Source organism: Aulostomus chinensis, chromosome 2 (genome assembly GCF_037954235.1).
Source record: "Aulostomus chinensis isolate RoL2024-O1b breed Wild chromosome 2, RoL_Achi_v1.0, whole genome shotgun sequence".
NCBI classification, from domain to species: Eukaryota; Metazoa; Chordata; class Actinopteri; order Syngnathiformes; family Aulostomidae; genus Aulostomus; species Aulostomus chinensis.
This window is the reverse complement of record NC_141321.1, coordinates 22,266,522-22,286,426: the sequence shown is the minus strand read 5'-3', so window position 1 is coordinate 22,286,426 and position 19,905 is coordinate 22,266,522. Positions and strand designations below refer to the sequence as shown.

Genomic DNA, 19,905 nt, shown 5'->3' with positions numbered 1-19,905 from the left:
TTTAGGTGATTCAGGTAGACATAAGACTGAATCCATCAAATGGTTTTACCTGGATTTCCTGGAAGGAAGGTTTTCGTCGCCGCTGTTGCAGGATGTGCTTGCTCATGGAGAATTGTTGGGTGTAAATCCATTGAAGGAGTGTGGTGCTGGACCTACTCTAATTGTCATGAGATAACTTTTGTTGTGATGTGGCGCTATACAAATAAAATTGACTTGACTTCATATGCAGAATGTGTTTATAGAGATAAATGTGATGGGCTTATTTTGTCTAGACAGAATAAAAAGAGGCTCGTCTGCTCTCCACCAGACCATGGCCCCTGGCCCAGCATGGCTTCTGAGGGGGACTTGTCTGATAGTGGAGAGCAAAAAGTGATGAGAGAGGAAAAAAAGACTCGCTCTCTGGAGATGGACGCTACTGTTCTATTGATGCGGAAGAGGAGAAATGACAAACTTCTCTTGAGTTACACACTTTGTCAAACAAATGTGATGATTTCCACTTTATTCTGTTGAGGGGCTTTTGCTTCGGGGGGAAGGATTTATACCAGATAAGGAGCGAACATCAGTACTAGTGAGAAAAAATGTCCGTGAAAAAAGTTATTTGGCAAAATGGAATTATTTAGTCATGGAAGGAAAGAAAGAACATTTTGATAATAACCACAGGAAAGAGAAGTGTAGCTATATTTAGAAATGTCAGAGCAATCATATATCTCAGCACCACACTGAAGGACACTGCACTGCTACCCTCCTTCCTGTGCTGAATCCTAGCAGGGGCGTTAGGTTATTTTAAAGTGATAAAGCTTGAATCAAATATATCGTTTGAGTAGTTTCCCTTGCTTCTTTCTCTCTTTGGGTGTTAATCACTATTACAATCTCCTATATATAAGTAGAAATGCCACAGTCTCTGAAGACATCCTCTGGAATTTTAGAGTTCAAAGTGGTTTAGAGGTTCTGGCAACAGGAACAAGCTGTGAGTTAAAGGGCTGAACGTCAAGATGGTTCAGACTAAAATGTAGAAGCCCTGCCTGACTCCATTCCTCCCTCCTGGGAAAAGTTTCCTTCTCCTCCAGCTGCTGCATGAGTAACTAGGGACAAAATCCATGTCAGAAAAACCCTGATCTCGGTTCAGTGGTTAGGCAAGTAGTGGTGAGAGGAAGTCTCCAGGAAATAAATGAATGTCTATGTACACCAAAGTGACCTCCGTTGTGTGTTTACATGTTAAGGCGTATGTGCAATGTATTAACACCATCTTTTCCGAGTTGTGTCATGTATCAGGGAGCACGTCTGATACAGACTACTGATCCAGTCCCAACATACATGCATGTGTCTGTTTAACACACAAAGAAAGACACCGAGCTGATAAAAGGAGTTGGGGAGACACTCAGAGGAAGGTGTGGTGGATAATGAATGGATGGGAGGGCGGGGCTGCAGACAATGAAGAGGATTATTTAATAGGTACAAGTAGTGTGGGTGGTGATCACTTTTTCCAGGGAACTCTTGGAAGATGTCATATCATCAGCATTTCCCTGGCAGCTCAGTCCCAGTCAGGAGGAAGGAGGGAGAGAAGAGAGGGAAAAGGAGGGAGAAGCTGAGGGTGTGCTTCTTCCGAAGGAGGCAGGCAGCCAACAACAACAGCCGACTCCAGTAGGTCGGCACAGGAAGGGGGGTGTGTGTGTGTGTGTGTGTGTGTGTGTGTGTGTGTGTGTGGATTTAAGTGTGTGTGTGTTGTTGGGGGGGGGGGGCCTGTTAAAGCCCTTATGTGTGCACCCTGCGCTCCTCAAATGTTCTCGTTTGTTGTTCCCGAGCCAGAGGGCCTTCAACTGGACCGGTCCCAGGAGAGTCATTACACCACATTCCTTTCCCATTATTCCAGGCATCTCTTTATGAGCAGCACCATCCCGGCCGGCTGGCCTTTCCTCTCGCCCCTGATGGTCTGTGTTTTCATCCTTGTCATTACTTTTTGGTTATTAGCTGCTGCTGCTGCTGCTGCTGCTGAGGCCAAAGGCAGTGATGTATCAGAGAGTAGAGGGGCCAAGAAAGTGAGTGTGTCTTGATGTGTGTATGTGTAAGTGAGTGTGCATGCGTGTGTGTGTATGTGTGTGTGCGGTGTGCAGTAGAAAGAGATAGAGGTTTGCTAACATCTGCTACAGAGAACAGGTGCCCAAAGCTCTCCAATTCCATGTAGATGCCTGATGAAACAACCTCAAGGTCACCTCTCCACTCACTCTACATAGTGCTAGTCTCACTCCTCTCGTCTCTTGCACTCTCCTCATCCCTCCCTGTCTTCCCCTAAATGTTCTCTCCTTCCTCCCCTGGTGCAGTCTTCCTGTGGGTCTCAGTGACCTGACAGGAGAGGAATGTTCATCAGAAATATGTCTCAAAGGGAGGAGCCTGCAGCCTCAGGCCTGGGAGGGGCCTCAGCATGACTGACAAGTACAGGTGAAAGTGGATTGGGTCAACCTTGTGTCACTGAGGAGACACTCATCCAAGGCTCCAGTCAGGCTGCACCTCTATGGGAAAGAGGGTAGAGGTCAGCCACAGCCGTGATGGGGTTAGCTTTGAGGGAAAGTAGAATCTCCCTGACTCACACATCATATGCTTGTTGGAAAGTCTGTATTTGATCAGTATTAAGACCCCATGATCTTCTCCATCTGGTGGACTGAAGAAGGAATTGGGGCAAACACTCAGGGAATCTTAGCGATGAAAAATCATAAAGGAATATTTTTATGATTTGTTTCTATGGCTAACCTGGACAAAAGTTCAAGTTCCATATTTTATCACCTTTTAGAATAACTGCATTTAATCTTATTGAAAATATAATAAAACAGGGGAATATGATCTAGAGCACAGAATGACCTATGGGCCTGTCCTCACTGTATGAGCTGGATGTGTTAGTTTATCCTCATTCAGAGGAAACACATTCCTTTGTTGCACCTCTGACCTTGGAAAGAGGGATGAGATTTTACAGAAATAAATGAATAAATAAACAAAAAGGAGGAGAAAGTCCAGGCTTCTACCCAAAAGTAATTCTCTCTTTTTCTTTGAGTGTGTGTGTGTGTGTGTGTGTGTGTGTGTGTGTGTGTGTGTGTGTGTGTGTGTGTGTGTGTGTGTGTGTGTGCGCGCGCGCGTGGGCATAGTTCATCGTTGTTGAAAGCAATGGAGAATAAAACATTAAATTGCAAATGTGTTGCTCCAAAAAAGGTGAACTGCATCTTGTTAACAAGCCTTGATGGTGCTCACAACCTTGAAAAGCTTATTTTCTTCCTACAGAGTGGACTGTTTGTTAACTGTTTCAGAGCCTCAGCGATGGCTCTCCATCAGGGGACTGAACTGCTGACATTTTGGCTTGCTTCACTTCCTGTGTCACCTCCCTGCCACAGCTCATACACCCTCTCTTCCTGCCTGGCAGGATACAGAGCTGTGGTTGGCAGCAAAGCATAGCTGTTATTTCTGGCATCAAACAGCATCAGCCACTTCTGAAACAAAAAAAAAAACCAAAAACAAAAACTCACACAATAGAATTCTAAACATTAATGGAAACAACAAGGGTGCTTTTCTCTTTGTGTGTGTGTGTGTGTGTGTGTTTTCTAGTATGTATTAGTTATGTAATTTAAATATTTCATGTGTTCTTGATACCTGCTTTATTTGCGCCATCTTGAAAGAAACTGTTTTCTTGTGGTTCATGCTTTGCATTCCTCCTCCAAAAATTACCAAAATGCTTGTCAGAGACGATTAACTGTGAAATATCAGGCCTTTTCTATGATGGAGCTTCAATAAAAATATAACCAGTTTTTAAAAGGAACTGTTTGTCAATTTCGTCTCAACAAATGCAGCATGCATGTGTAGGCAACCCCTCGGAAGACTGTGCTGATCAGTCTTTTATTCAATACCAAAACAAATAAAGGTGGGAAAAAAGCTACTGTCTGTCTCTGTCAGCTTACTTCTCCTCATCCTAACCAACTCCATAAACCTGCCATTCTCAAGTTGTCCACTAGATGCCCTCAGACTTTCCCTCCCTTTCCCATTCTCTCCCCTCATCAGCTCTCCTGCATTTATCATTTTCTCATGTGCTGTCATTCAGATTCTCTGTGTCCACTTGAATGTTCATTGTTTGGATTTTTTTGTTTTTTCAGATTTCATTTTTTTCCTCTGTTTTCACCCTTGTTTATTCCATGGTTGGCGTGGAGGAATTTTGTGTGATGAGGGAATTGGTCAGATACAAGGAACAGGTTGGAGACTCAGAGGCGGCTTACACCGCCTTTACTTGACGTCCACGACAGGTGTACAAGGTTCGCTGTGAGATGAGGTTGAGTCAGCTCCCCCGGAACATCTGAGTCCGACCCCCGTAAACAGTCACACTTTCAATGTCTGACACTACCCAGTAATACCAAACTACAACATCCTGCACAGATGTGACCTTCAAGTCGTCGAAACACAGCTACACACAGACAACGCTGGCGCCATGATTGTCAGCTTCACTATCAGGAAGTGTTTTCACAACAAATTTACGATTATGAGAGAATTATGAAAGGCACCACAGGTTTACTCCTGACCCAAGTCAAGGCCCTGGGGTCAGGCCAGCTATCAACCTTACTGAGGAATTTGGAAGATGATATACAAGAGAGGTAAAACAGAGAATACCAACTAAAATTCCCTCATCAGTTTGTTACTCCTTCTTAAATGAATACTTATGAACTCTCCCTGCTGACATCAATGCGCATCCATACTTGTGACAGCATATAATAAACGATTCTCATGAACACACAGGTTTCTGTATAAAATGGGTTAAAATAGAGTAAAAATGTGAACAAGGACTCTTTGGCAGTGACTGTATTCAGCTTCTCTGGGGGAAAGGTGAGCTCTGGGGTGGAAATGTGTCAGCCACAAAGCTATTAAGCAGTGTTCAGGGGGGATGGAGAGAGTAAACATGTGAAAGCATTCTGAATAGCAATTCATCTAATAATTGTTTTCAATTCTATCACCTCTAGAACTCCACTCAAGACAAATATATAACATGTTTAGTTTCCAGGAGATCTCACTGGAGGTATCAGGTAAAAGCAATGTCTCATACATGGCAATGAAAATGCAGCACAGACACACACAGGATAGGTGATGCTCATTCACATATTGTACACGTACAGTTTTCAGTGGTCATGTATCTTCTATCAGCTGTGATTATATCCTGCTGTATCCATTCATCCAGTGAATATCTAACAGCGAGGACACTTATGGAAAATGAGGACATTTTAGCTGGTCCTCACATCTTCAAAGAGCCGTTTGCAGCTCAAGACTTGGTTTTAAGGTCAAGTTTAGAATTAGGTTCTGGTTAGGTTTGGGGTCAAGGTCAGGGTCAGGGTCAGGCATTTAGTCCTGATGGTTAGGGTCAGGGAAAGGGGCAAGAGAATGTATTGTGTTAATGAAGGTGGTCCTCACAAAGATGTATGTTTGTGTGTGTGTGTGTGTGTGTGTGTGTGTGTGTGTGAGGGGGGGGGGTGGTAAACGGTAACAAAACAACATAAAAGGAAAAAAGCCTCAGCATAACCAAATGGCTACCCAGAGGGAACATCATGGAAGCAACTAGCTTAGCCTAGCTTAGCCTCCCAACTGACTTTTCATTTCAGTGGGAGGGGCCATGAAACCACAAAGGACCTGAGCAGGGAGACATGGGCAGACTAAACCCTACGAGAGAGAGATGTCCTTTCTGATGTCCATATGAATTCTTCTACAAATCTTTCCTTGACCACATGACATTTTCCACTGGGGTTAAGGGAAAGTGGTGAGAAAGAAATGGTAAGAGGGACTATTCACACACCACCAGAGATCATGTTCCCCTGACCCAAAAACAGATATACAAATGACAAACAGATTAGCAAGGAATGGAAGGGGTCATCAGGCATGCGGCTAAACATAAAAAAGCCACAAAGTCATGGTGTGTATAATACACTGTGATTTTGGGCTGTGGGGAACTGCCGTCTCACAGCAAGAAGGTTCTGAGTTCAGGTCCCTGTCATTCCTCCTGTGTCTGCTTTCCTTAAGGGGCTCTGGTATCCCTCACCATCAGACACTTAACACTCCTGTCGGTTGGTGCTCCTGACTAGGACACTTGAAGAAAGATCAAGAGATAGCCTCCACCTACTGGCAGCATTTGTAGATACATCCTCAGGTTCGGGTTTGATCCAATTCCTTGGTGATGCAACATCATCTCCTCTTTTGTCTAAGACATCCAGCTGTGGATGCCTTAAATTCTTGATGCTGCATACTTGCTCGATGGGATTTTTGGGTTCATTTATGAATATCAACGTGCTGGATAACCAAACATCTGATATTGTTGCCTGCGTCCCATGTATGGGATGCAGTTGTTTGTCGATGTGGTCCTTGGTTTCATCATCCGCATTGTTGGTGGGGTGCATGGCATTGACTTGTTTGAAGTTTATTCTCTTTGAGTATGTCACTTTAAAGTTACAGAGCCTTCTACCAGCCCTAACCCCCCCATACAAAAGTTCATCATTTTGGTTTCAGGAGATTCAGACGTAGTGTCTCTCTGTGGTTTTCTGTACAGATCAACATTTTCTCTCAAGTTTGAGTAAATTAACAGTCATTCTCTCTAAGGACTTGTCATTTTCGGCAATGTTTTTGAAGCATATGTTTGTTTTTTTAATGAGTCAGAGATGATAACACGAAGCCAACCCTTCATCATTTCTGGTCCATGATGTCTTTGAGCCTTCTTTTCTTCACTCCCCTCCCTCACAGGCCACTGATCCTCCAGGTAATGGATAACAGTCACATACCACACGGAACCAGTCAAGATTTAGGGTCGAGGACAAGCTGGCTCAGCATGTCAAGCCCAACAGGCTCCGGCTACTGTGTGAGACACCAGTTCAGCAGTGTGTCATTTCATACCAGCAGACAGGACTCAAATATAGGTCTCATCCTGTACATTTTTTGGAACTTGAATACAAAGAAAACACAGCCAGGCTTTGTGTTAGGAAAACCCATCTGCTGTCTGGCTATTTCTTTTGCTGTCAGTTTGTGGATAAAGGCTACAAAATACCACTCATCTATGTTCATATCCAAGCTCACTAATATTCGCTGTCAGGGACAAGAAGTAAATTGATTTATCAGAAAAAGCTGCATGCAGTATTTATGTGCAGTGCAAAAATGCAGGTTATGTGTATTCATAGTACTTTCCTTCTGCTTGTTGGAGATGCTGCAGAACATCTCATGAGAGACATCAAACCACTGGCAGGAAATCACAGCAGGTACAATGATGGACATATTTCCACCGATGTCTTCCTCAGCATGCTGCATTAAGTACCGGAAGTGACACTAACATACAAACGCTCATCTGGTCACCTTCTATCTAGAATAAATACACAAATGTAGCCAAAATCATGTCAAATAAAAATATGCAATTGATGTACTGTATGTACATTTTTTCAGACATGAAACTATCCTGGCATCACACAGGAATCTTTGCCTGTGCATGGATACATGTATGTTCTTACTGTCTATCTTGCAGTAGCAGAAATTAAGTCAACAATACTGTTGGGTATCATGTTATGCTGTTTATACATCCTGCAGCCATTTTCAGTGCAGCTGTCATAATGCAACACACAATCACAAGAGGGTGATTTCCAAAGTGCTATGAAGCAACATCTGTATCAGCAAAGGCATTATAATTACCTACATCTGCACTTAACGTGGAATGACCCAGCTAGCAGGGCATGTTCCCGCAATATTGGCTAACAGCCACAGATTATACAGGTGTTCAAGAAAAGATTTTAATTAATAATTTATCTATAGTCTATATGGATACCTCACTCCAAACAATATGAATACCATAGTTGTGACCTTAGAATCACTAAATGTAGGCATGATTAATATCTTGTGGCCAACACAAATAAATTGAGCAAAAAAAAAGTACAACTTGTAGCCATAAATGAACCAAACTGAGACAAATACTTATCGGGTGGGCTCCGAATTATTAGTCTAAGCCCATTCAGCTCGACTGTCTGATATAAATGCCAGTCAGTATCAGTGAATTAATAAAGGTCCGAACTTATTTAAATATGAAGCAACAAAGAGCAATTAGATCAAAATTGACTTAAAATAAGAACTCTTCTCAATGTTGTACATGACAATGTACATTCCAGGAAGAGATCCGAGTTTGTTGATACTACTTTTGTACTTTTATTCAAGAAGGATTTTACATGCAGGATTTTACCCTTGTAATTGAGTCAGGGTGCTGCAGCGTTGGATGTTATAAAGATAGTGATTATAGCTGCTGTAAGTATGAGATCTGAGTATTTCTCTCTCTTTCTCTGACACACACACACACACACACACACACACACACACACACACACACACACACACACACACACACACACTTGTGCAGTCTGTGCCCTCCTCTTGCTCCTGTCATCACCTCTTTCTGACAAAGCTCCAGGAGGCCCCAACAAGAGGATTCTATTCAAATTGCTTGCCAGATGCATTCTTTTTCATGAACACACACCTCCATATCCCTCTCTATCTCACCTCCCTCTCCACTCTCCCCCTCTCCTCAGCCTGGAGGGTCCATACATCGCACAATGAGCACTATAACACAAAACTCAAATTGCCAAAGACCTTCATTCAGTCAGTGTATATTGCCAGAGATCATTATACACTGTCTCCTTCTATCTATATGGGTGTGAATGTGCCACCAAATACAGAGATTTTTCCTCCTCTTAGGATTCTCAGAAGCCTTACAGAAGAAAAAAATTAAAAAAGATAACAAGAACCTATGACAGCAATATATGTGATCATTTATAGCTTTTCATTGTCAATCAAATTCAGAGACATCACTGGCTACACACATATGCACACACAAACAAACACACACACACACACACACACACACACACACACACACATAAATCCCTCTCACATCTGGGATCTGCCTCTTTGACTATCCATCTGGCTGCATGAGGTGGGGGTGAGTTGAGGTGGGGGATTTCCAGGATAGTGCAGTACTAAACTCTGACACTGCATGGCACTGTTGTAAACAACTGTCACTGATAGACTGTGTTAGGTGTATCCTGATGTGAGTAACTGCAGTATTCATCGTTACTCATTTAATTAGAGAATGTGTTCCACTTCTTATTCCTGGAATGATCATCAGAAACACATCTGAATCATCCAGGAAAGACCTTTTTCCTGCTTGGGTGGACACAGAAAAAAAGACACTTGAGCAGGCAGGGAGACACGCGGTAGCTCAGCCGTGTCATTAAAAACCTGGATTGGGTGAGCTGGGGGGGGGGGGGGGGGGGCTCAATTAGCCTTCAGAGGACGAGGTGATGATGAGGGAGATATTGAATGAGTGGGAGGGGTCTCACATAGAGGGTGCAGCGAGTGGCTCAGAGGCGTGGTGCCTGACAGGCCGAGGCCAGTACACAGTGGAGAGGGCAGACATAACTGTTTACATGTGTTATTGTTAGATGACGCGAGTGTTTGAGGTTTGATTACTGACCTTACTGTCTTGTCCAGATACTGAGGAATGTATTGGCTTGTATATGAGTGTATACTGAGTCTGTGGGGAGCAGGATACAGTGTGCTGTGCTTTAAAGCATTCGGCTACAGTTACGCGCAAGATTATTTGGATGAAATGGCACCTTTAAGTAGCCTTGCCATTGTTTTTGAAACATTTTAAAGCATTTCAGTTGTCACACTGAATGATTTCTGTCTTGATTTCAATGATTTTTACAGAGCCTGCAAGAGAGAAGAATCATTGCTGCCATCATCATGCCTACAGGTGGGAAACTTTGTTTTTTTTCCAACCTTCTTGAACTCATACAGAAAGAAGCTCAGCAGTGGTCTGATTTAAACTGAGAACTGTGACCCCCCATGCCAGATAACGTTTTTTTTCAGCAGGCCCCTCAGAGACTGTGACACTGTCACGTAGACTCTTTTGGGTCAGGACAGCCTGTTTTCAGTGATGCACTGCTAATCCATAACATTTCCTTTTATAAATGATCCCTTTGTCTTAGTGGGATCTATTTCCCTACCTTGCATTAGCTAGGAGTCTTTCAAGAGGACTTATTTTCAGTAAATCTTCACATTTAAATCACTTATGAATCATTCAATGTCTTATTGTTTATCTAGAGAGCAAGGATGGACTTTGCACACATATTTCTCCATGTTAAAGCAATTCATAGGAATGTGATACGTGCTGTTGCAAGACAACCAACACTTAGTGATTAAATTTAGCATAAAGCACAGAAAATTGGCCTCACTATTTAAAGACATGGCAGTACACTAATCCCCTTGGAGATAATATTCTGGCCTCTTGCCCCTTTCCTCCCTCCCAGTTTATCTTTTTGGTGGATTGTCTATAAATTGGAAAAAATATAATCCCCTGTATGGGAATCCCCATACATCAAAGATGAAGTGACCACTGTATTGATATGATATTATTAATCATCTTGGAAATCTTTTGATTCTCTTTGGTGATTTACAATCTTTTCTCTCCATTCTACATCTTCTATTGTGATATAAATAAACAGCAACAAATGCCATGCAATCATCTGTATTGGCGGAGTAAACATGATTTTTTTTTTAAATACAGATTTAATTTTGAAGTGTTCCAATGCGAAGTTGATAACATGTTGACGTAAAGAATCCTTACAGGCATGGATGGGTAAATGTAGGATACGTGCTGTAAATCCATATGTGAAATAGTCTGCGTGTTATTTGTTCAGGATGACTAGCTACTGCAGGACTGTTGCCCATAATCACTGCGAAATTATAAAAGGGGGCTAGCAGGGGGTGGAGGCTGCCTTTGGGGTGTCTAAACGGGTCCCATGAATCGGGGATGGCGCTGTGTACAGTGGGAGCGAGTTAGCGGCCAAACTTTGCAGAGCGCAAGCAGGAAAGTTTGCTGGAGAGGCGACCCATGATCCCAAGTTCCTCTGTCATGCTGCCTCTGTCAAACCTGCGGACTCATAACTTCAAATAGTAAGGACCTCTGGGCTGTTTTGTGGATGATTCGGGAGAATTTATCGCGTCCCTGGAAGAAAACCGTGAATGTTTGCTGCCTTCGCTGCACGCTATCGATTCAATGGACTCCCGTCTGTATCATCACTCACAGAGTAAGTTGGACTGAAATTGAATGCATGACAAGCGTTGTCCACGAGCAAGACAGAACTTTTATGCCATGTAGTCTAGCCTCGGGTGTTTTAAAACAATGAATTCCCCCCGTGACAAGGAACTGGCACTCTTGTCTCGGAAACACCGACTCATGGCTGCAGCTATGCCCGGCGAGCACAGTCCAGTGCCCGGTAACACTTCAAGGACTGATCGGAATGGCTTAGGGGGACTGGTTCACTGTTTTATATGTGGAAGTGGTGTAACAACAGGGAAGGAATTAAGGCTACAAGTGACATACCAAAAGGAGAGATTTCCCTTTTTCCCGTTCCTTCAAAACCAGGAGCCAGCTCCGGGTGCGTGTGAAGTGAGCCCGGATGGACATGCGCTCGTGTGCGCCGTGTGCCACTGCTTTCTAACGGAGCAGTGGAATTCCTTCGAGCGGAGCAGGACACCCATTGAGAAGCGCATGTACTGGTTGAAACGGCCTTACCAGTGCGACTCCCGGCGGGTACCACAAGAGTGGAACATATCTTATGATTTGGAGAGGAGAATCGGTGTTGGCAGCCAGAACTACGACGGGGGCGCAGAATCTGATTTCTCATCTTTTTCTGAGAATGAGAACATATCAGACCAGGAAATGGATTTGGTGGACAGAGCCGGTGTGGGCAAGGACAAGTGCCTGAGAGCGTCTGGCAAATCGCCAAGAGACAGTAGCAGGAAAAATAACGTAATCAGTGTTCGAAACAGCCCAGATTCACAGCGGACGATCCGCTACTCGATGGGAGTTTATGGTGCGCAGGGATCGCCAAAAGCGGATTTGCCGGCCAGGCGCGGTGCTAAAATGATGAATAGTGTCTGTCAGTCATCAGATTCACTGGCAACGTCCCGGGACAGAGTCCTCCAGCGGTGCTATGACAGCCCTCCCTCTGACACACCTGTGCAAGACAACGGGGTCATTATGCGCAACAGGCAGTGGCTGGAGGAGGGGAATGTCAGACATGCTGAGCATCAGATCCAGCGACTCGCCGACAACAGCTGTTCCTCCTCCAGATCTCTGCTGCTGCACAGAGGAAGAGGCGAGGATGCTCTGTCAGGTTCCACTGCTGTCACACGCAACAATGATATTCCCAGGGAACGTAACTCTGATCATTCTGATGAGGATGAGATCAACATTACAAGTGATGATGACAGGGGCCTGTATGACAGTAAGACAACTCAGCTTGGACCTGCAAGAGAACTTTACGCAAGAAAGGCTCCACAGTCACACAATTCTGTGGATGCCAGTCCAGAGGGATGTGTGTGTTTTATTTGTGGCACTGGGCTCAGACATGATGGACACTTTAAAGTCTGTGTTCAGAAGCAGGAGACAGCACAGGGTGAGCCCTTCTTCCCCTTCCTGTGGCTTCACTCTCCTCCCCGCGGTGCGGTTCCCATCAGTCCAGCAGGTACGACTCTAGTGTGTGGAAGGTGTCACTCCTCACTAATGCAGCAATGGCAGAGCTTCCAGTTGGCAGATGTTCCCGTCCTCCAACGCCTGTACGTAGTCCCCCTCAACCAGGCCACCAGTGCTCCCCACCCTCCCCAGCTCACTCTCCAGGAGGGGAAACCCTCAGAGCCGAGGGAATATATACCTGACACCAAGGCTTCCCATGAGGCCTGTTTCCTCTGTGGCCAGGAGTGTGGAGGGGATATAAGAGAAGTATATTCCCAGGCTGGTGTGGGTAAATCTCGTGGTGTGATGTATTTTCCCTTCATCAACATGCTGCCTATCCCACCTAACGCCCAGCGGGTGAGGAACGGCTGCGTTCACTGTTGCCCACAGTGCTATTTTATCCTGGAGGAGATCTGGAGTGCTTATCGACTCAGCCTCAGTGAGGACCTCATCACCTCTGTCAGCTCTTTCCTTGTCAGGTATCATGCTGTCATGGCCAATGAAGGGTCTGGACTGGTCCACTCCCAGGCAGGTGTGTCCTCGCGTCCTGGCAGCTCCGTGTCAGTGTGCTACTTGTGTGGAGCTGAGCTATGTGCTGGAGGAGAGTACCAGCTGCATGTCAATCCGCCTGGGCGTTGTGGGGAGAGGGAGCCCTTCTTCCCTTTTCTCACGGTCCACCCTCCTGCTCCCCGCGCCAAGCCAGTCGATGCCACAGGCTTGGTGTCGGCCTGCTCCCTCTGCTACCATGACCTGCATGCTCAGTGGGCCCAACACGAGAGCAAGGGCCTGGGTCTCTCCACACCCTCTATTTCTGGCTCATCCAGTACCAACCCCCAGCCACCCAGCTCCCCTTGGGCCCGCCAGTACAGCTGTGAGGCTTTTGTGTGCTTCTTCTGCAGGCAGGAGCAGCGCAGGCAAGGCAGGCTGTGCACTGTCACTGTGGCCAGGCTACCTGTGTTCCTCTATGCACCGCGTAGCACACGCACACTCCTGGTGGATGATGGGAGGAGGCTGGTGATAGGTTCATGTGTGGAATGTAAGGCAATGGTGCAGGTGGGCCAGAGCATGCAGCAGGACAGGGCAAGGCTGGGACATGACGCCTCAGACGGGGAGAGGAAAGAACAAGAATCAGCTTCGCCACCGTCTAGAAAAAAGGTAAGACCAAAAAAATTTACTATTTTTTTCAGTTTTTAAATGTCACGTTTCCATCGGCTTTGTTAAAATCATTCTTTAATGCTGCCTGCATTCCTGCAGCCTAGTGCAGACTGTACTTGCCCCAGGATGACCCCAGACTCACATGGCAAGAGATGAGTTAGATTTTTCTGGCAGTGGCATTGCTGTGATAAAGTAAGGGAAATAATAGTGACAAATGACCATTTCCCTTCAACAGCTTCCTGTGTAAAAGAAGAACTGTGTTGTAGTTATGCGTGTGGAGGGTTGAGCTGCACAGCCTGGACGATCAGTGATGAAACAAACACTTTAATCAAACCTCTCTTCCATAAACACCAGAGCAAAGCTATGGGGATGCGAAGGTCAAGGCCAGACGTGTGTGTGTGTGTGTGTGTGTGTGTGTGTGTGTGTGTGTGTGTTTGAGTAAGCATGGCAGAGTATGTTTCACTCATTTCTAGTTCATTCAGAGATGAACAATGTTGCCATTCATAAAATTTGTAATTCAGTCTTCCAAACATCAGCATCCCCTCTGTTATGGTCCTTCAAAAAGCCAATACTACTAAAATTACAATATTAAGCCTAAATCTTGATGCGTATTTGTTGTATTGATAGATGTAAATGCAATGCTAATATAGATACGATACTGGGGAGAGGGATGGCTTAGACAGATGGAGGCACAGACTCAACCACCTTGGCTCGTATAACCGCTCACATCGTCAAAGTGATTCTTCACCCTGTAAGTGTATTTTCCACCACTGCATCACTTCTTTGTGACTCAGTCACGTATTTAAGTCGAAGCAAATGATGGACTGTGGCTACAAAATACAAACAGAACTGTCCTAAAATGTCAGTTAACAATCTCTGAAGCACATCACCTGGTATAGTCCACGTCTTCTTTAACCACCTGTATGCGCTGTAAGCTTTAATTTGAACTAAAACCAATCTATAACACTTTCAATTCGCAGCTACTATTGCCAAGGTAGTTGCTTCAGTCGAATGTGCCACCTTTGGCCAATGCCATAGAATTACAGCTGCATTGTTTTCCCCGATGCTCCGAGTTTAAGAGACTCATTTGTGGAGATTTGAAAGGAAAAATACACTTGTTTTTTTTGTTTTGTTTTTGGTGGAGTATCACTTTTATGGAATAAGCCATTTTGATGAGTGAAGACTCTTGTATAGGTGGTCCAGATGGGTTGACTCGGGAAACAGTACATCGAGCTACACTTCCCCTGCAGACATCATTTTATCATTGTTCACTTTCTTACCTTTTTTTTCCTTTCCTTTTCTGTCTCCAAAGTCTTGTTTTTTCAGTTCTGCTATTCTATCAACAACACGCATCAAATCCCCTGTTAGAAAGCTGATTGCTGTTTTTCCAGATGACCAATAGCAGAGAATGGAATTTGGAAGCGACGGGTCTACAGGGGACCAGTGAGAAAGGGAAAAGATGATTGTTATGTGTTAATGAAGAGCTGAGGAGCATTAGACAGCCATTTGGCCCCGTGAACAGTTCTCTCCTGCAAACAGACACTGACTGTCCAGCCAGGACATGTGAAGAACATCTGTGGATGCCATTCACAGTCAGCAACCTCAAATTGTAGCACACTCACACCAGCTGTCTGGAGCTGTCCACCTCATTCTCGTTCTGTCCCTCAAGAATGATTTTTTTTTTTTGCTGTTGTTTCTATTGCAGTGGCAGTGAAGGAAAGGCAGCACCGTGCAACTGATGTCCACTCCTGGAGTCAAACAGTTGATGTTATTTGTTATTCATCTTCACCAGTTGTCTACCGGAGCTCACTGAAAGTTGTTTTCATTTGTCTGGAGAGTCACATGTGAACAGGTCCCAGATGAGCTATAGGGATTCTCCCAATATAGAGTCTAATTATGGGACCCACCAAGGCTGAGGCATCATTGGACAAGTGTGTGGGATAAGAGGAGCGTCGGGCTGGGCAGGGTTTCAGATGATCATTTTGGCCTGGGAAGACTGCAGGTGGCACAGCCCTTTTTGGCCTGAGTAAGCGAATGACCTCATGGCTCTGAAAGTGTCAGTGTGTGTTTGTGCGCCTCTGTGGGGAAGGGGAGGTGTGGCCGGGCAGCGGGGAACAGGTGCTTTGTCCTCTAGTGTCATGCTTTAAGCTTGAGAGGGTCTGTCATTGCTGGCGTTTGTGCTGTCAAGGAGGCGCGCCCATCTGTTTCCCTTCAGCACCGTGTGTGATTGGCTTCAGGGCAGCGGTATTTCATGTTGTATTGGTGTTTCCCCTCCTGTTTAATTTTCACACGATGGAGACATATTCAAGACCAATACAGCATAGAGATGAGTCAAAGCTGAAAGTGTGGGTGCTACATTATGCTCTTGCGAATGTGGTGAATCATCAAAAAGCTTGAAAACAGTGTTGTATGGTGATCTCAATATAATACAAGTTAAGAAATCACATGCAAATCAACAAAAACCCAAGTAAAATTAAAAGATGTCTTCGTCAGTTTGGCAAAAGAGGCGGACAGCATTTTTCAGAAACGCAGCAAATTCCATGAAACAACAGAAATGTTTCCAGAGAGGCACGTCAAAGTGATGAACCTGGATACAGCTCTTTTTACATGCTTGCTGTGGTTCGTGGCCAGAGCTCATCTCGTGATTCTACTGCTTTCTTCTCTGTCAGCAGTTTTGGAAATTAGATATTTAAACACTGTGACTACCAAAATAATGATTTAAAACAATGTACATGAGCATTCATCACCTTTTAAGTGTCTTCTGGAAGCACTTCCCTCACTTCCCTTATCCTCTCATGGAATTGGCGGCATGCTTCTGCAATGTTTTGTGTGACTTTGTAATATATGTTATAAATGTTGCTCCTGTGTTGATTAAGATATCGTCTCAGCTGGCTTGTGTTTATTCTGTTTTTAGTGTGTTTTCTTAACCTGTGCATTTTGTTCCCAGGGCTCTTGGAATTTGGTCTGCTTTCTTCGATTGACAAGACATAAAATGAGATGTTTCACAGAGCACATCTACACACAAGATGGCTGGTTATCATGTTAATGTTCTGCGGCTGTGTGTTCATTAGCAAGTTGTATGTGACCTTTTGTCGGATGTTTAAATATAGACCAGCAGTCGAGCATCACCAGTACTCTCGGGAGACCAAACGTTCGTAGATTTGCTTCTGCTTCATGAGAGGATATACAGTAGAGGGCAGCAGGGTGGCAACCAAACTTGATTGCCTCAGAGGCACAAGGAAATCTAGAACTCAAATCAATTTCCCCGATTTGTGACATCTATGTACCTCATATTCATCAATTTGGTGCAATTTGGTGCAAAATTAAGAAAGTTGTTTTGGAAAAATGAAGAATATTGAGAATTGAGATGAAACTTGAAGGAAAAACCCCCCACCATTTTGAGAATTAAATCAGCATGGTGAAAATACATGTATTATTAAAGTAATTGATATGATAAAGTTAAGAATGCAGTGCACATGTAAGCTTCTGGCTTTTGCAGGGTGGTGGCTGCTGTAATGAACCAGGAGAGCAGAATTTGTTCTCAAAATAGTACTTCAACTTTCATCTCATATTTTCACTTCATTCTTGAAATGGAATTTCACATTCATTCTTCATGTTTCAGTGTTATTCTTGAAGTGCAAAAGAAACTTTCCTGCTCTCATTTTTTTCTATTGCACTCCCCCTGATACTCCTGTACAGCACCTGTATAATGCTGCATTAGTTTGACTTAAAGCCTAATAAATTGCTAAGTTTCATACTTAAATAAACCTTATAAATTGCTAAGTTTCATATATATATATATATATATATATATATATATATATATATATATGTGTATAGTGTGTGTGCAGTGTAAATGCTTACATTTGTTCGGACTGCTGAGTGCTCCCGCTGGATGTTTGTTGTTGTTGAGGTCAGTCATACTGTAACAGTATGTGTGTGTGTGTGTTCTGGCTCACTTTTTTCTGTGTTGATACGGTGAGCCATTGGTTGTGCGGATGCATCTATGTGTGTTTATATATTACAGAAGTGTGTGTGTGTGTGTGTGTGTGTGTGTGTGTGTGTGTGTGTGTGTGTGTGTGTGTGTGTGTGTGTGCTGGCTCACTTTTTTCTGTGTTGATGCGGTGAGCCATTGGTTGTGCGGATGTATTTATGTGTGTTTATATATTACAGAAGTTTGTGTGTGTGTGTGTGTGTAAAAGATTGAGTGTGTTTTCGCTTCACGGCCCATATCCTGTAAAGGAGGCATTTGGTGTCTCAGGAAAAACATGCTGGCATCCTGACAGTGTCGCCAAGGAAGATTTATAGACTAGTGAAAGAAGGAGTGAGGTCAGCATTACACATGGATTCAGGAAAAAAAGTTGAAATTTGAGAAAAAGAACTTATCCTGAGTGAAAAATTGGATGCGAAACTGAAAAGCGTAGGAGGCTATAAGAAGGTGTGTGCGTGTGTGTGTGTGTGTGTGTGTGTGTGTGTATGGGGGGTTTTAAAGGGATTTAAATTGAATCAAGAGAAAAACTGAAAATTCTCATCAATTCAAGAGAGAAACATAACAACATGATGGCCAAAGCTTCATGTAGAGAGAGGATTCTTTTAAATTTTGTTCTAAAATATTGTGTTAATTCAGTGCACATGAGATGTTGTCATCTTCTCATCTTCACCTGTGGTATGAGCTGTCCTTATATATATATATGTGTGTGTGTGTGTGTGTGTGTGTGTTTAGTCCAAACTATTTCTATTGCGTGTATCCTGGGTTTTTTTTTTCCCACAGCTGTGTTCCTCTCCTCTCTCAGTAGTCGGGTCAGACAGACACCCTTGCGTTTCACTGGGAATCCTCTGGCATTCGCTGGGCTTAATTTCAAATCTGCTGGAGGTGGGTTCTGATTTAGCACTCTGAACTTTAATCACTCTCTTCCTGCTAGCATCCCTTGGTGCTGCATTCTTGACCATATGTGAATAAAGAGATCAGATATCCTGCGCAGTGCAGATAAGTTGAAGGTGTTTTATTCTTTGTCCCGTCTTTGATGTCCAAGCCCAGCAAAGAGCTGCAGACACAGTAAAAGCCCTCCTCATTAGATCTAGTTTTCATCCTGAGATCAAAGGCATATATTGGTTGTTGTGGTGGTTATATTGAATCAAGCGTCTTTTGATTCTGTAATATTTGAGTGAAAACAACTTTGTGGTAATTGTAGTCAACCATGTGTGTAGTTAAAAGCAAAAGCATCCTGTCAGGCTTGATTTTTGCTTTCCCCTATGAAAGAGGAAAAATTTGGCACTCATCTGTGGTCGTGGCCATGACGACGCCTGACTTACATGGCACTGAGAGGGACGCAATGGTGGCCAACGTCATGGTCTTGTCACCACAGATGACCAGGAACTAATACAGTGTCAGATATTTAGGATGATCCTCTCAATGTGATCGCTGCTACAATTAACTAACTCTACATCAAACTAACCAGCCAAATGAAAAGTGGCATTCCATGTTGACCCTTTTCACATCTCTCTCTCTCTCTCTCTGTCTGTCTGTCTGTCTGTCTGTCTGTCTGTCTGTCTGTCTGTCTCTCTCTCTAACCCTTTTTTTCTTTTTTAAAGATTTTTGTAGAGGTCCTAGTAGTACTAGTAATTTACATACACTGGAAACACCAAAAAGTGTATCTAGGCAAACAAAGGTCGAGGCGTGAACTATGAAGTTGTCTAATTTCTACCCATTCATAATAAGCCACCATTGCAAGGGATTTTTTTTTTTCTTGCTCAGTGTCATTGTGTTTTCCTGTCACTATGGCAACCAGATGAACGGCTGATAAGATTCACAATCCTATGTTTGGCTCTGGAGCCTCCACTCAGCTTTCATCTGAATCTAATCCGCCATAACCAACTGGAAACAGCCGTGAAGTTGTTCGGCAGGGTTTGAAAATCTTTCATCGAGTGTAGGAGGACTGTTACCTCGCTGAGATATGACTCAAAAAATTCAAAGTATTCTCCAAATCTACTCGGAGTACTAGTTACTTTTAAAATGTTGACAGTTAGTGCATAATAATAGATATGCTATCGAAGGGAAGATTTATTCTGAAGCTCTGATAAATGATAAAAGGCATTATTGGATAAACTGAAAGGAATTAGTTTTCTGAACAAATGCTTAGATAAGCAGGAATTTTACCTGCCAAAAAGCCTGTCACTCCTATAACCTCAGGCTA

General features: G+C 43.8%; 2 protein-coding genes across 2 annotated transcripts in view; both read left to right on the top strand.

Annotated features, from left to right (window-relative positions):
* LOC147269454 (kinesin-like protein KIF18A) overlaps positions 1–6,837 on the top strand; it is a 27,651-nt gene extending 20,814 nt beyond the window's left edge. The window contains exon 6 of the mRNA XM_086194889.1: positions 6,748–6,837. The gene's annotated coding sequence lies outside the window, so the exon portion shown is untranslated. The remainder of the gene's footprint in view (positions 1–6,747) is intronic.
* A 3,984-nt stretch (positions 6,838–10,821) lies between these two features.
* Positions 10,822–19,905, top strand: part of gse1b (Gse1 coiled-coil protein b) — a 170,040-nt gene continuing 160,956 nt past the window's right edge. Inside the window, exon 1 of the mRNA XM_086184988.1 lies at positions 10,822–13,711. Within this exon, the coding sequence (XP_086041114.1) occupies positions 11,222–13,711 (2,490 nt within the window). The 5' untranslated portion in view covers positions 10,822–11,221. The remainder of the gene's footprint in view (positions 13,712–19,905) is intronic.